Genomic DNA, 16,805 nt, shown 5'->3' with positions numbered 1-16,805 from the left:
AATTTTCTTTACGGTGTACCAATATGTTATTTTCATTACAGGACACACACATTGGCTGACACTATCACTTATAGCAATACATTAAATTGACATAACTGTTAACCTTAATGAAATCATGGCCTAAAAACATAAATGTACACTATACAAAAAAAATTAATTAATTAATTTAAAAAATTAATCACTGTACGGCATGGGAAGACCAAGTGCAACAAACACATCACAAAAACCAAGTACATGGGAAAATATAGAATATACTTGAATGAAAGTTTGATGCAAATGTCATGTGAAATGATGTGCTGCATTAATATATTTCATACAGATCTTACTCACCTGAATGCTTCTTTGGCATTCAGAACATGACCATCATCATCAATATAATCAAGTTTTACATTAGGTTTGTATCCATCCTTTTCTTTAAACTCTGAAGTTGGCCCATTATACCGTTCACGTCGCCCAAACTTATCATCATCTCTGTAAACAAACAAATTTAAATTCTTAGTTGTGGATACAAATAACACAACAAAAAATGAAATACCTGAAAACAATATCTGAAACATACATATGGGTTTTGTCCTCAATAGAGTAATTCTGCGCCTGCAAATGAGCAAAACGAGAAGCTGACGGTTTGTTCATATCTTCCTTCTCAAGATAACCCTTGCTGACTGCTAAGCGCAGAGCTCCTGCTACTCCAACTCCAACATCAGGTTCTGCATCTAGAATGGGAACTTCTGCTGGTAGGACATCAACTGGTCTTTCATCTGTACAAGACAACAAACAATGGTGAAAGTTAATTTAGCATTGGTACCTAACAACCTAGCAAGTGATTTCCTTCTTTACTAAATTTCTGGCTCACCAATTTCTACTTCATTCCAAGCCCCTCTTTTGCCTTCTTCATCTTGTTTGTTCTTCTCTTCCACCAATTCTCGTTCAAAGTCCTGAAAATGAAAGACGATCATTATGCATCAGCATGAAAGCTTGGGGGGGGGGGGGGGGGGGGGGCGTGCAGGAGGGGTAGCAGTAAGAGCACATGGTATGATAACCTGGAAGAGGCCAACAACTTACGAGGATGAGGTGGGCACAAGGATTTACAGAGAGAAAATTTAATATTAAAGTCAAAATGCTATTCCTTATTCTTTTCTGTGTTTGTTATTTTCAAGTTCATACCAGCAGTTCTTCAGCATCCTCATCCCTATTTCCTGAAAGGCCATATGTTGGGATATCACCTAGAGTTCTACAAAATTCAGCTGTTGCATTGAGTACAATTGACCCTCCTTGTTCAGAGCCATCGTCTGCTGCCTCATCAAGAATAGTTTTGGCAACCTAAAACAAAATGAATGAGTAATATAAAATTTATTTTCAGAATGGAAAATATGAAATCATCTGTAAGATAGCAAAAACAATGTGAAACAAAACAGTATTTTAATATGCCCCAGAAGTTACAGACATTTGTGATGTAATCAGCAAGTCATAACTGAAATTAATTACCTTCTCAACACTTGATGATTGTTCACTCATCTCCTTAAGTTTGAGTTTCCTTGCCTTTTTCAGAGCTAAATGAAGCTCAAGTTCACTTTCATCTTGATCGAGTTTGAGTCCATTCAAATCTTCAGGAGGAGCTGTAGAATTAAGCTTATAATAACTGGTTTGTTTCCAAAACAATATGGCAATATTGTTTAGATAAGGAACAAGTAAAACCACTAAGTGCATCACTGACTAATGAGGCAGAACCAATCAACAGTTGGGTGTTGGTATGATCATGTACATAGTTATTCCCAATGTCATTTTACCAAACTGAAAGACTCCTTTCTGAACTACAGGATGGCAGAAATTGGAGACATTTGGGGGCAGGAGTGGCAGTAGTAAGAGAAGAAGCAAAAGAAATGATAGTCTGAAACAGTGTCACCCAGTAACACCCAAACCCCTTATTCTCTAAAGAATCAGATCCCACGTGAAAGTTAGTTTTTCACACAAATCGATGTTTATGACTTCTTATCTCCTGAACTGTGTGTAATATAATAATATCATTTTGCAGGTACATTCAGTGATAGATGTAGACACTGGCTGCAAAAGTGTCAAAAAGGTTTAAAATCACATGCAAAGTTTATTGAAAGTCACTTAGTGTTCTCATTCTCAAAAATTGGATGAATATAGTCTGAGTAACTTGAGTGCCATGAGATATGCTGCCTCAAGAGACATACACAAGTTTATAAATTTAATACTTGACTTAATGCACTCAAACTGATATTAGTCTTGACCACCATATGTATTAATTTTATTCTGTCTTATGTGTTTCAATCTTACTTCTTTCTCAAACACTCTGCATGAGAAATACACGAAAATTTATCAGTGAAAAAACATTAAGATAGTTACATAAAGTGTACACCATAAAAATGGAAGTAATATACCCTCAATGAAAAACATCGATAACATTAAACAAAATGCAAATCATAAAAATCGAATATATGTAATACATTCACGTGTAAAATCTACACGAGATTTGTCACACATTGATCAAAATATCTGATCCACCTTATGTAATGACATTTGAGTGCAAACTAACAGTACACACCAAAGCCTTAAGCCTTAGGTAAAGGAGACTGCTGGATGGCAGTACTACATGGTGGTTATGAAAGTCATATCTTTAAAAATATCAGAAGTATTGATACAATTCATTAATATAACACAGTGTTAATTTTCTATTATATCCATTGCATCTATAAAAAAAACTGGATATGTAATAGACAAAATGTAAAACTCTTTGTTATTAGTATTATAATAATGGGGTGTATCCATACTTCTGTAAATTTTTAATTTTTTTATTAATTTTTTAATTATATGACTGTCATATAACTGCAATATAGTAATGCCATGCAGCAGCTTTCTTTACCTAGTACTTTGGTGCGTACAGTTAAGACAGTTTGCATTCAAATGCTGTTATATAAGGTAGGCCACATACTCTGTATCCATGTCTGACGAATCTGATTTAGGTTTTGTATATTGATGTATTACACATATTCCATTTTTACAATGTGCATTTTACTAAATTGTATCAATGTTTTTTACTGTGTGTTTGCTTCTTCCGTTTTTACAGTGTTACATTTTATGTAAATGTCCTCATGTTTTTTCACTGATAACTTTTTGTGTATTCTGTGTATTTGAGAATGAATTAATGTTCAGATACATAAGACAAAATAAAATTAATAAATATGGTGGTCAAGATTAATATCAGTTTATGGGTGCAATAATAGTGCAACAATATTTAAACATTTATACAAAATAAATTGATTAAAAAGTTAGTAGCAAAACATTTAAATAGGATAATTACACAAAAGGGTGCTCAAAAATACACAGAAGTACAAAGTGAAATAATAGCAATACCTTTCAATTATAATGCTGCAACCAGCTTGAGGAATTTATCAACTGTTCAAACCCCATGGTCTAGAAGGGACTGAGAATAATGCTAAAAATATACAAGCCATCAATGCTCTGAATATCACTAGCCAAAATGGAGTGCATGGATATAAAATGTAGGCTGGCAATGGCAAGGAAAGCGTTTCTGAAGAAGAGAAATTTGTTAACATCCAGTATTGATTTAAGTGTCAGGAAGTCATTTCTGAAAGTATTCGTATGGAGTGTAGCCATGTATGGAAGTGAAACATGGACGATAAATAGTTTGGACAAGAAGAGAATAGAAGCTTTCGAAATGTGGTGCTACAGAAGAATGCTGAAGATTAGATGGGTAGATCACATAACTAATGAGGAGGTGTTGAATAGGATTGGGGAGAAGAGAAGTTTGTGGCGCAACTTGACTAGAAGAAGGGATCGGTTGGTAGGACATTTTCTGAGGCATCAAGGGATCACCAATTTAGTATTGGAGGGCAGCGCGGAGGGTAAAAATCGTAGAGGGAGACCAAGAGATGAATACACTAAGCAGATTCAGAAGGATGTAGGTTGCAGTAGGTACTGGGAGATGAAAAAGCTTGCACAGGATAGAGTAGCATGGAGAGCTGCATCAAACCAGTCTCAGGACTGAAGACCACAACAACAACAACATCTACAGACAAACTGAAGAACTGAGTGCAAGAGTCGAATAATAACCAAAGGCAAAATTTTAAGAAAAACAAGAAAAAATTTTCACACTATATTTTATAAACAATTTATTAAATATTTCCATTTAATATCGACTGTAACCCAAAGTGAGTTATTGTGTAAGTTTCCTACATCTTATTTTAACCATAAAGACTATAAAAGGAGCAAAACATGTGATGGATTTACCCACCTCTTGCATTCATTTATTAAGACTGACACATAGGGTCCACTGAACAGAATTTCGCTATCGGAAAGCAATTATTTATTCAACAATACAAAAAAATAAATAAAGTAGAAGAAATATATTTCAAACTATTTAAAGAATTATGAAAATCAAGAAAAAAGATGTTTCAGAAGACAGTCAAGACTTTAGTCATGTTCTTAGTAAAAATAGAAATAAACTATAGGAGACTATTTGTACAACTTCGTTTTGTGGCACAAACCAAAAGCACTTTAAAAGAAATTAGCACGAAAGTGGCCTAATCTGTGTTTATGTCAAAACTTCCAAAACATCCTACAGCATATGATTTTTCAAACCTCTTCAAATGATGAATCATTGTCAGATATTACCTCACCAGCTACACATTTGAGATCCATGTGTATCAGAGACACTTTTCTGCAAGTTTAATTGCAACTGCATATTTCTGGCTATTGAGAGGCAGTGTAATTGTGTAGAACATAGGTGCATGTAGCTTTGGAACTTGCTTATTTTTAACACCTCCCTCCCTTCATAGATGAATTTGTGATTTTTACTTATCATAAATGATTCACTGCCATTCTTCATCGCCTTCATAAAAAATGGTCACAGATGCTATTTAAAATCGATTATCATGTGCTACTGCACTTTCACTACTTCTTCTGGCACAAAAAATATACTATTTCTTCTTTTTGATCTTCCCTGTTTGGGAAAACACATGACAACAAGACATAAATGATTGGACACACCAAGCAAAATTTTAATTCTTCATAAATACACCTGATGCAGTCAGTGTACTGAAGTACTAAGCCATCAAATATTTTTATTCTTTATTGCACAGTTATCTGTGATGATATGCAGCACTTTTTATGTAATGATTTAAGACTGATACAGCTTCATTCACGTCTTTTTATAGCAGTGGAGACAGAGGCTAGTTTGACAGACAGCAAGAATCAGATACTTCCAGCTATTATTGACTTCTTGCACTCTACAAAAGCATCACTAAACTGAAATTTCATTTACCTATCACAATATGGAACATTTGTAAAAAATTTAAACACTAGATGACAGAGGAGAGCTGCACAGTCAAACTTAAGAAAAAAATCAGTTTTATGAAAGGTGGTTATTATCTGTAGAAATACACTGTGGCTTCTACAGGGGAATGACTCAGTCATCACCTTTAATCAAATGATGCAGGAAACAAACATAACTACCTCCCCCCCCCCCCCCTCCCCCCCCCCCCCCTCTCTCTCTCTCTCTCTCTCTCTCTCTCTCACACACACACACACACACACACACACACACACACACACACACGTTTCATGCATCCAGCGCTACACTGACACAGTAGAACAACGGAAAGCTGTTGCAATGATCATTTATTTTCAGACAGCTAGTTTTGGTCAAACTATCATTTTCAAAGTCATCTAATAAGCATCCAATTGCATAAGAAACATTTTAACTGAAATGTGAATATTGCTGATGCCTAGATTAAAGAGTTGTAAATGAATGTTTTTAGTGGGCTAATACAACAATGAAAACAATAAATTTTCATAAATACAATGCAATTGGATAGACAGTAAAATCTAACCAGCAAACAGCAGCAAAACATGCACATAAAAGAAGGTTATAATTATGCAAGCTTTCGGAGCCAGTGGCTCTTCCTTCCTGCAGAAGGGCTGAAAGGGAAGGAAGAGGGGTGAAGGAAAAGAACTGAAGAGGTCTATAAAAAGGGGTAGATTTTGAAAAAGTCACACAGAACCACAGGTCAGGGGAGACTTGCTGGACAGGATGAGAAGGAAAGTACCCCTTCCTAGACTTCTCTAGTCCTTTTCCTTGACCCCTCCTCTTTCCACTTCAATCTTTCTGATGGAAGGAGCAACTAGCTCCGTAAGCTTGCATAATTATAACCTCCGTTTATGTGTGCATTCTGCTGCCACTTGGCGAGTACATTTTTTATCTATTCAATTACACTGTATTTCCAAAAGTTTTTAGAGGGATATAAATAATGGAAGGAGTAAAAATAATAACTCACTATATAGCTTAGACCTTGAGTAGGTAATAGACAAACAAATACGACTGAGAAAGGTGATGGCTTTCCAAAGAATCCTTTTTACAAAAGCTAGCAATAGCCTCACTTTCGTTTATGTAACTTAACAACTTGTGGCCTCAACTATTTGGTGTGTTGTTACTTTTAATCCTTCAATAATTTATGTCTAGTACAGACTGACAATGCTGACTGTCTACAGTATTAAATGTTTTGTCAAGGTATCAATAAAACTTACGTGGTAGATCATCTACATCCATCACTTCATCTGGTTCTTGTTTCACAACAACTTGATTCAATGGATTTATAACACACTCATCTGCATCACTACCTTCTTCCCGTTTAATAGATCTTGTAGCGAAGTCCCACGTGCTGGGTACCTGATTAGCTAACTCCTCTGCTTTCAGAGGCTTCTTGCGAATTTTTCGAACCTTTACATGAAATAGAACAAAATCTTAATTTCAGTTAGGTGTCACTTAACAACCTGTCTCTCTTAGATTACAAGTGCAGATATTAGTGCTTCATCATAGCTTACATAACTGGCTCAATACAGTAAGTATTAAATAAATGGATAAATGTTTAACCATTTATCATTAAAATTTATCAACTGAAAATGGGTACTTACCTTCTTTTTGGGTTTTTTAAACTTTACTTCTACTTCTTCTGCAGTATAGTACTCCGATGCAAGCTGTGGTGCAGGAAGGACAAGGGATTCCACTCTTTTCTTTTGCAGGCGATTACGCACTGCCTCTAAGGCTTGCTTTTGTTTTTCTGCAGTCACATCTTCTCCTATGAAAAGAGAAAGACATCTGTGATGCACTTGAACAGATCACAAATAAAAATTTCCAGAGCCATACAGAGATTATTTTCTGTAAGAACCTGTTTACATCTCAGACTTCAGCTGTACTCAGAGTGAACTATGGTTATTAATTTGCTCATTATTGTAAAACTAACCTATTGCAAAACTTTGTTTCGTTGCACCCTTGATTTCCTCATCATATTTACTTAGGATTTCTTTTCTCCTATAATTTCCAAATTCATCAAAACCTTCATCTTCGTAAACATTATAGCCCCTCGAATTTGGTTTTAGTTTCTTATTTTCAACATTCTGCAAGAAAAGTGTATGAAGTATTAGGTACAAAACTTGAACACTCTAAAGCTGTGACGACCAGACAGGCTTTCAAACTTTACCTTCTCATAGCGTTCCTCATCCATGAGATTCACATTCACTAAAACGTCGTCTTCCTCATCCAACACATCCTTGTCTTTAAGTGTCAGAATAACCTCTCTCTCTTCCATAAACCGGTCCTGAAAATGAAGAGAGTTTAGTAGATCCAATATTTAACTTCATCAACTGACCTAACATGCGCAAAATATGTTACATTCTTACAACAGCATGTTCAACACGAAGTCCACGAAGATCCTTTGATGTATAGGCTTCTCGCTTTTCATTTCTCATCTCATCTTCCACCAAGTCTCCAACTCCAAACTCAGCATCAAGCTCTTCCAGCATTTTTGCCTGGGTACAGACAAAAAAGTGGGAAATAACAACAACAAAGATATGTGAAAGTACTGGTAATAAAAAAGCTACATAATACATCATTATGTTGCAGCAAATGGCCACACCTGTTTCTCTGCTTTTTCCTTTTCTTGTTGTAGTTTTCTGTTCTTCTGCACCCAAGCTGCCACATCACTGTATTCTTCATCATCAGATTCTCCTAAGGGTTTTACTTTCAGCATCTTTGATTCTAAGAGCCTCCTTTCCCTGTGTTCCTGCACCTTCTGTCTGACTTTTTCAGTTTTCACTTTCTCTGTGATGCTTTCTAAAGAACAAAAAAAAAAGTAAAATTGAAGTATATTTTCTGGACCACACACCATTTTGTTTGTTTTAACTGTTATAAGCTTTCTACGCCACTAACCTGCAGGCTTATGAACAAACTCTCCCATGTCCGTTCCACCAAGTGTTGCTCCCGATTCCTCTCTCTCTTTCATTTTTTCTTTCTGTTCAGCCGTTGGGGCAGCAGGTTCTACTGCCAATGGTTTCAACCCCAGTCGTGCTCGCAATCTATTTGTCTCTTCAATTGATAATGACTGGTAGGACTGAGTGTCAGTTGCAGGAGTAGCAGTGGTAGTGGCAGTGGCAGCATTAGTAGGAGCAGCAGCAGCAGCATCATTTTCTTTGCTCTTTGATAACGATATTGATGGCGGAGGTGGTGGTGAAGGTCTTGCCGAGATTTTTGGAGGGGGTGGTACAACCACAACATCATCATCTAAAAAGAATGTTTTTTTTGTTCAATTGTTGAAAACAAAAACCACAACAGTGAAACAAATCAAATATATTTTTACTATGCTTTAAATACTTAAGTATTTTGTTAATTACAGAACTACAGAAACTGAAACACAAAAAGGCAGCAAGAACTGTAATAACATTAAATGTCATTGGTTCACACAGGTGGAGGTTTCATTGAGGTAAACAGAAAATGAAAAACTGGAAACACTGATTATTTCAGTTAACAAAATATTTCATTTTCATTAATGAACTAATAAAATAAATATACACATATACATGCATAATATATATACAAATTCTACCATATCAATTTAAAAAATAAAAAGTTATCTAATGGGAAAAACAATTTCCACTCTAATGCTATGAACTTTCATTCCTTCAGGTATCCTCCTGGGCAATTTAATCAAAACCAACACAACATTCTGAACTTATTAAAAAAGAAAGAGCAGCAAGTGCAAATGCTGCAATATGGAGAATTAAGTTACTTAAGAGGCCTTATAACATATGGTTTGTTTTCAAATGAAATAATTCAACAAAATATCTCTCAGAAAACAATATTTTCAGCAAAATTAAAATGAATCTAAAAATAAAAAGCTCAAACAGAAAACAGATAGAAAATTATTACTACCTAATACAGAGGCTTGTTTGAAATATGAGCTATGCTTAAGTTGGAAATAGAACACTTTCAAATTAAATTAACGAAACAGGGAAGCTGAGACACCTGACAGGAATTTATGAAACAAAGTGAGCTTATAACTCGCTATCCAAGAGAAGACATTTTCCACATCAGTGACTCCATTGTTTCAGGCAGTGGTACCCTCATATACATAATTATTTATTTAATTGATCCTATTTTCTGCTACTCACTCGCCCATATCCACACACTGTGAATGCAATGGAAACACTTAAGCTAGTCCTTCACTATTTCAGAGGCTAGTACAGCATGCACACATTTACTGACTTTCATGTTCCTCAATATTAACCTGCACCCTATAACCAACATACTATATGCCAAAACACTTTCCCCACTTCCAACATTTAGTTTTACTAAAATCAAATGTTCTCATTTTTAATTAGTAAAAATGTTTCATTTCATTTGTATTATTATATTAAACATCAATACATAATTTACAAGTTCAAAGTACACTCAGTGTATGGCAGAGAATACACTCAACCATATTCCACCCACAAATATTCCCTAATCTCTCTTACAACATGTAAAGGATACATAGTTATTCACTAAATGTGTGTGGCTTGGACAGTGGACAGACATGGAGAGGAAAAAAAAAAAAACCTGCCATCTGAAAGAGAGAGAGAGAAAGAGAGAGAGAGAGAGAGAGAGAGAGAGAGAGAGAGAGAGAGAGAGCACGGATTGTGCATAACACCACTATTTGCTTTGTGTGCTGATAAACATATGACTAAAGCTGGAAGTTTAAAGTTAGGGACAAAATTTTTGAATAAGCTTGTAAAAGCACACTACTTACTTTGTGAAGAATTATGTAATTAGGAATACCATTCCCCTCATATTACACATTCCTGAAGTGTGACCTACAACACAAATGGACTACTTGATATATGCCCAATGTGTGTGCTTTGGTGGCTCAACAATAAGTACCAGATTACAGAAGCCAAGATCCATTGGACCCTAGGATTTTTTCTGACATTTAGTGTTTTTTTCACATCTGGCAGTTTTTGTTAAAGTGGAAAGTGCCAAGTTAGGAAATGGTTTGAAGTCTCAATTAAACTGAAGTTTTCCTGTAAATGGCTAAAACAATTCAAAGATAGGAAGAAAGCAACAGTATACCACCTTCAACGAGACCACGCCTAGAAAAGCATTGTGGTATTCAAATTGACCTCCTAGTTGTGGATGATTTTATTTTCACACCAAATACAGAGTAAATTATAAGGCCATTATCACTAGATTACTTTGCAGTGTGCTTTTAACCTCAAACTGCGTTGACTTCTCATTTCCTCATAATCATTCTGTCATCTCAATTTCTGAGGTGTAGTCCTACTATTCAAGGAACAGGTGTGAAAATTACAATGATGTATACCTATATTCAATTATTTGGATTAGGTAAAACAATCTACAGTTATAAAATGATGACCTGGCTGATTTTTGCTGTATTTTTGCACGTATTTGCAAACTTATTAAGGTGCTCTGCAAATCAATGTTAAAGAGAAGAAGATCACTCAGCCATAGTCAACAGAAAATAGGTGCCATAACACTGATGTGGTCCATCCACACATTTAATATCAAATTGCAAACAGAATCATTAGTAAGAATATGAAAGACAGAGGACATCAATGTAATATGCTGGAAGAAGCAGTGCTGTAATATTTTTGATTATTTTGCCATTTTTTATTTAATGGAACACAGCATAATAATGCAAGTCCATCACAGTGATGATGGGCTATCTAAAAGTGTTGGAGAAAAGTATAAGCACTATCTGATGTTACTACCACGAAAAACACATGAGTGAGTGTAGTTTATTTGGAAACAAGCATTCAATGTCCAGTGACAAATCTGTTTTAAAAGTTATCCAAAAACAAATTAACCTGAAAACTAAAATATTGAGTAGTACATTTACATGTTCATAGATGAAATAAGAAATGAAACACAGGAAATTTGTGTGTGTTCAATAAATGACATTTCCATGTTTGGAAGGTTTTGTACAGTGAACATGGGAAGTACTAGGTTGTATCCTATGTTCAGTATAGAAGCCATAGAGGTCATTGTAAAATCTAAGTTTCTAATGTGTTTCTATAATGTTTCAGTTTTAGCAGGAAGTTTGACAAGTTTAATAACTTTGACTGTATAATTTAAACTGCATGGGTTTTTTTAGTTCTCCAGTCCTTCTACATATGAATGATGTACTAAACCGTTTTCAAAATCTATGTAGATTAACAGATCTACTAATCACACAGAAGACAGCTAAGAAAACAGCTTTTTTTGACTTGTTCTGCAGAATAATACCAGGTCCTCCAATTAATTGAAAACAGGTTTAAAGGATATTTTCCTAGCACTCATGACTACAAACACAATTTGAATAATCTGCAGTGTGTTAGATGATGTTTCAAACCAAGCTGCCTTTCCACTAACATACTAACAAACAAAGGCTGGCAGAGTTAAAGGAAACTTTTTCAAAATGATTTTTCTCCATTCCTAGAGAAAGGGGGGCTCGAGAGGGAGAGAGGGAGGGGCGGGGGGAGGGGGGGGGGGGACGAGTTATTTCAATGACGACAAAGTACGCCCATGGACATGAATAATACTACAGGTGTGTTACAAATGGAATTCTCAGTAGACCTAAATCAATGACAATGTGCAGCGGCATAAATATGTAAGGATGCAAGTATAATAGAAATAAAAGAAAACTTATGTTTTTAATGTAAGTAACACTGTCTGCATAGGAGTTAGGAAAGTTGATATAACTTATTTGCAGCATCTTTGCAGACTGCGCACATTGCAGGACCTTTTGCAGTTCTTCTGATGGGAAGTTCTGGTATGTTTGGTTTACGAAGAAGATGTTGTGTCACACGAATTTAACTAAGTTCTGGAGTTGACAAACACCTGTGTCAAGACTTTAGCAGAAAACGCTAAGATTACAGATGTGCTGGTACGCTCCAATGGATTCTAAACAAGTATTAAGTCAATTAAAAATAGTTCTTCAGACATACTTTAACTGCTATGTATTTCCACTTTTTAAATATAAGTAATAAGTCTGGGCTTAGCAGCCAGAGACAGCAGTCAGGAGTGCAAATTGTGTGTGTGTGTGTGTGTGTGTGTGTGTGTGTGTGTGTGTGTGTGTGTGTGTGTGGGTGAGCGCGCATGCACGTGTGTTCTTTTTATTGTGCCTATTTACAACTCAACATCTCCGCTATATGGTGAGCAGCAATCTATCCTTTTCATAATATTATCCTTATTCCATCTTGGATTCACCTTTGTTTGATTCTGCCTAATATGTTAGCCTATAGTAACTGGTTTTGTTAGTTCTCCCTTGGTGATGATGACGAGGTCCCATACTCCAAAGAGCGTAGGGGACGATGTGGGAGACCCGCACCGCCGTACTAGGCAAGGTCCTAGCAGAGGTGGTTTGCCATTGCCTTCCTCCAACCGAAATGAGGATGAATAATGATGATGATGATGATGATGACTGTGTGCTGTTGTGTCATCATCATCATCATCATCATCATCATCATCATCATCTCGAGGCAGGGAAAATCCCTGACCCCGTCGGGAATCGAACCCGGGACCCCGTGCATGGGAAGCGAGAACGCTACTGCAAAGTAATCTAGTGATGTAATGGCCTTATAATTTACATTGTATATGGTTTGAAAATAAAATCATCCACAACTTGGTATGTAGCTACTATCCACTAGCTATAAAATAATGACTACATATCAGAAAATTAATTTCATATAACTTAACTGCTCAGCAGTTTCTTTGAAAAATGGTGTAAGCTGAATTTCATCAGTGCTCCCTTGAAATACAATTTCCAGCCCCACTTGACCATGTTTGCACTAATACAGATAAAATTTACAGTAGCAGATCACTCTTGAAATAAAGAGTGTCTAGCACAACAAGAAGTAATTGCCAGAGATGAAGAGAAATTTGCATTATCAAGTTTCTATGTCAGACATTATTAAGCATATATTCTACTAATTCTGCCATCATGCTTAACCAACAAGATATAAGAACAAATGCTGAGAAATAACTCAACTCTTATTCACTAACTGCTCATAATAGTTGGAAAGGTTGCACTTATTGCTGACAGCAACATGAAACTGTGGACACTAAGTTTCAACATTATGGAAAAAGAGGCTTGATTATTGGTCAACTGAAGAAGAGAAAAGGATAGGGTGCAAAGAAAACTGAAGGTAATGATGAAAATAGTTCTCAAATTTACCCTTCCAAAAACTTATCTTCTCTGTTACACTCTTCCCCCTTCTAATTCTTTCTGCAGTTAAGCATTTTCTTTTCTTTTTCAAATAGTTACTGCATGTGTCTTAGTTTTAATATCTACTGCTGTTCATGACAATTTTGAATAAGCACTTCCAAATACTGTAATCACAATTTGTTTCATCTTTATGGTCACTTCCAAAGTCATTTTACACTTCAATAAGAAGGTGTGACCATCAAGAAGTTGCAATGTGAGTTGCCTTTATTCAGTGACTAGTTTCAATAGCGTTATCATCATCCTGTTGAATGTAATTGAGTCATACTGGCTAACTAAGGCATGCCACTACCATCATGTGTACATGATGAGAATGGCTTTAATCAAATGATAATTCTATTGAAACTGGTTGCTGAATAAAGTGAAGTCATATTGCAGCTTCCTAGCCATTTCTTACTGAAATACCTATACTCTGGAACACTATCTACAGTAAGTCGAATATTACACGACCAAGTAAAACATGCTTTATACATCTACCAACACAAAAGATTGGAAATGATGACAATGGCTCACCAAAGTTAACCAGTATGGTTAAATTGCATTCAACAAGATAAAAATTCTATAAACAGGTCATAAATAATGTTATACTGCAGCTCCTCAAAGATCATGTCTCTCTTTTTCAAATCGTTGGAAGCTGTGAAGCACCACCATACACAATAGACTTCAGTATCAGTCTGTTTAATCTTAATAACCAATCATGAACCCTGGAAGGTTCTGGGTGGAATACAAATAACAGAAGGTGTAAAAGGTAATTTGTCACTGTACAGTTGATGTGCTGGGCATAAGTAACATAATTCAAAACAGAAATTACTGTTCTTATGCTTTCTGACAATGTCCTTCCCAGTAGTTAACTTTTGTCAAACTGTTATTATCCAAAAGCTTAGTGGAGATTTCAATTTTTTTGTACCCCTAGGCCAGTTACCTATAATCCTCACACCATTTGTGAGTTCTAATACAAAAAGTGATACTAGCTTTAATTTGCCATGGAACTTTTTAGAAGACCATGGTGATAAGAATAAATTTGATTAATTCAAAAGGAATTTTTTCTACAAAAAAACACATTTTTGTTTTCTTACTCACAAACGAAGCTTTCCTACCCTCCAACCCTAAGGAATTTTACAACTTAAAGATAAGAAAAGACACTTACATGAGTAAGCATACCTTTGTGCAGTGGTAATTAAGTCAGTACATGTAATTAATAACAGGACAAAGGGATCAATTGTCCTCTGTTCAAGCTTTGACCCCATCCCATGATGGAACATCTGCCACATTCATGCATATATTCTTTACTCCAGAGACTGACCAATTCTTTATCACAGGCCACAAAAATGCAGGCCTCATCTGTGCAAATACACCCTATTACCAGAAAAATCTTGCTTGTTTAATAGAACATGATGGAACCAATCAAACGACAGCATCTACTACCCATAAATAGCTTAAAATAGCCAGTTGTGAAATTTCTATAGTACTTCTCATAACCTGTTCCAAAACGTTGCCAATGGTGGAACTGGGGGCATTTGGCAGACAAATGACTACTGTCATTACAAACAAGTCATTACACAAAAAAAAAACTAGAAGAAAACAATCATGGCCATAGCACAAATAGCAACCAGAATCCCGGAGTAATTTGGGGTAGGAAACTGGTAACAGCCAGTGTGTCAAATAACTGAACTGGATTTGAAGATGACTTCTTCTGCCTAAATGTCCAATATTTTATTACTGGATGTCCTTCTCCCAAAAATGTGATTACACAGTTCAAAATGTGCTCACTATGCATGATGATCTGGATCAGTTATGTCTACAAAATCCTCTCTATACGTACATAACAAAATCTAATGACCTAGATCAAATTTAATTCTGCTTCTACTAAACCACAAATACCCCATATATCACAATGAATGATAAAGACAGAACTCCTGAAATAGTGTTGCCAAAGGAATATATCACACATAAAAGAACAAAACTAAACAATGAGAACTGTGACCTGCTTTAATTGTGTAGGATTAACAGTTTTAAACTATCATATATGTACTACATAGACATTGCTGCATAATAGTTTCTTCCACTCAACATATATTTATCACATAACAAATCATCATAAGCATTGGATGCTTAAATGTGAGGAAAGTCTAGTAAATCCTTTGTAGGCATTCAAAAATGTTTGCCTTATGAAGTTAACATGGGTCCCTGCAATGAATGCTTGCCTACAGAAATCATCGTCTCTGCTCCATAAAGATAGCCAGAAATATTGATTCTGATACTCAATTCACTGTGTCACCCACTGACTACTGAATTATACATATCAAATGCACTACGACAAGTAATATTAAGTGAAATTACACAAATTATGAAATTATGATTGAAGTCCACATGGAACCAATGAATAGTATTTCAAAATTGATATAAAAACTCTTACAAGTTCACAAAAAAACCTGTCTCCAAAGCAGACTAGACAGTGCGGTGGAAGGAAGGAAGACAGAATAACGAACTGCTGTTCAATACAATCCAAGAATGATTATTCCACATTTCATAATTACAGCTAAGTGATCTGCAGCACAGTGATTTATTCCATCTCTGGTCATGCATGAACCACCTGAATTTCACAATGATCTCTAAATGAGTAACTGCATTAGGACAAGATCTAAATGTAAAACCATTAATGAAGTCTTTAGCTTTCAAGATTTCAACATGTACTATACCTTGAACACATCCGTCTTAGACAGGCTTTCACAGAGGAGGCCCTGAAGGCACTGTCTTGATGAAGAACTTTTCTGAAATAGGACAAAAAAGCAGGCAAAATTACAGCCTTCTTTATAAACGGCCAGCTAACATATGTGACTCAAACAAACAGTTCAAATAATTATTTTCTTGTAACTATGTATTTACATTAGCATTGAGTTCGAGACAGATATGCTAGCTGGCCTTCATTTTTACAGCAATTAATAAATGCACTCTGTAAGTGTGGAGTGGGAGGGGTGGGGGTGGACACCTGTGTGAACCATGTCTTATTCTAATACATCAGGAAAAGTATACATTGCAGTGTAAAACAGTACATGTAACAAATAATCATGAATACATGACTGGATATTGGTTTCACAACATGCGTAAAAAGTTGCAGTATTTGTCCATAATGACTGTATATCCTGTACTGAAAGATTTAAATTCAAGTAGGATAACAATGGCCCCAACAAACACTTGACTGTGACTCCACAGGGCTTTGCTGGTTTT

The 16,805-nt window shown here is 35.6% G+C and overlaps 1 protein-coding gene across 1 annotated transcript in view; it reads right to left on the bottom strand.

The window, feature by feature from the left end:
• Positions 1 to 16,805, bottom strand: part of LOC124803110 (U4/U6.U5 tri-snRNP-associated protein 1) — a 70,023-nt gene that overhangs the window by 25,542 nt on the left and 27,676 nt on the right. The window contains exons 2-13 of the mRNA XM_047264267.1: positions 8,252 to 8,602; positions 7,959 to 8,155; positions 7,723 to 7,851; positions 7,524 to 7,640; positions 7,287 to 7,440; positions 6,958 to 7,121; positions 6,571 to 6,763; positions 1,486 to 1,616; positions 1,165 to 1,320; positions 854 to 935; positions 560 to 758; positions 331 to 471 (exon numbers count right to left, since the gene is read on the bottom strand). Of these exons, the coding sequence (XP_047120223.1) occupies positions 331 to 471; positions 560 to 758; positions 854 to 935; positions 1,165 to 1,320; positions 1,486 to 1,616; positions 6,571 to 6,763; positions 6,958 to 7,121; positions 7,287 to 7,440; positions 7,524 to 7,640; positions 7,723 to 7,851; positions 7,959 to 8,155; positions 8,252 to 8,602 (2,014 nt within the window). The remainder of the gene's footprint in view (positions 1 to 330; positions 472 to 559; positions 759 to 853; positions 936 to 1,164; positions 1,321 to 1,485; positions 1,617 to 6,570; positions 6,764 to 6,957; positions 7,122 to 7,286; positions 7,441 to 7,523; positions 7,641 to 7,722; positions 7,852 to 7,958; positions 8,156 to 8,251; positions 8,603 to 16,805) is intronic.

The sequence above is a fragment of the Schistocerca piceifrons genome, chromosome 6 (assembly GCF_021461385.2).
Source record: "Schistocerca piceifrons isolate TAMUIC-IGC-003096 chromosome 6, iqSchPice1.1, whole genome shotgun sequence".
NCBI classification, from domain to species: Eukaryota; Metazoa; Arthropoda; class Insecta; order Orthoptera; family Acrididae; genus Schistocerca; species Schistocerca piceifrons.
Note: the sequence above shows the minus strand (reverse complement) of the source record. Positions and strands in the feature narration are given on the sequence as shown.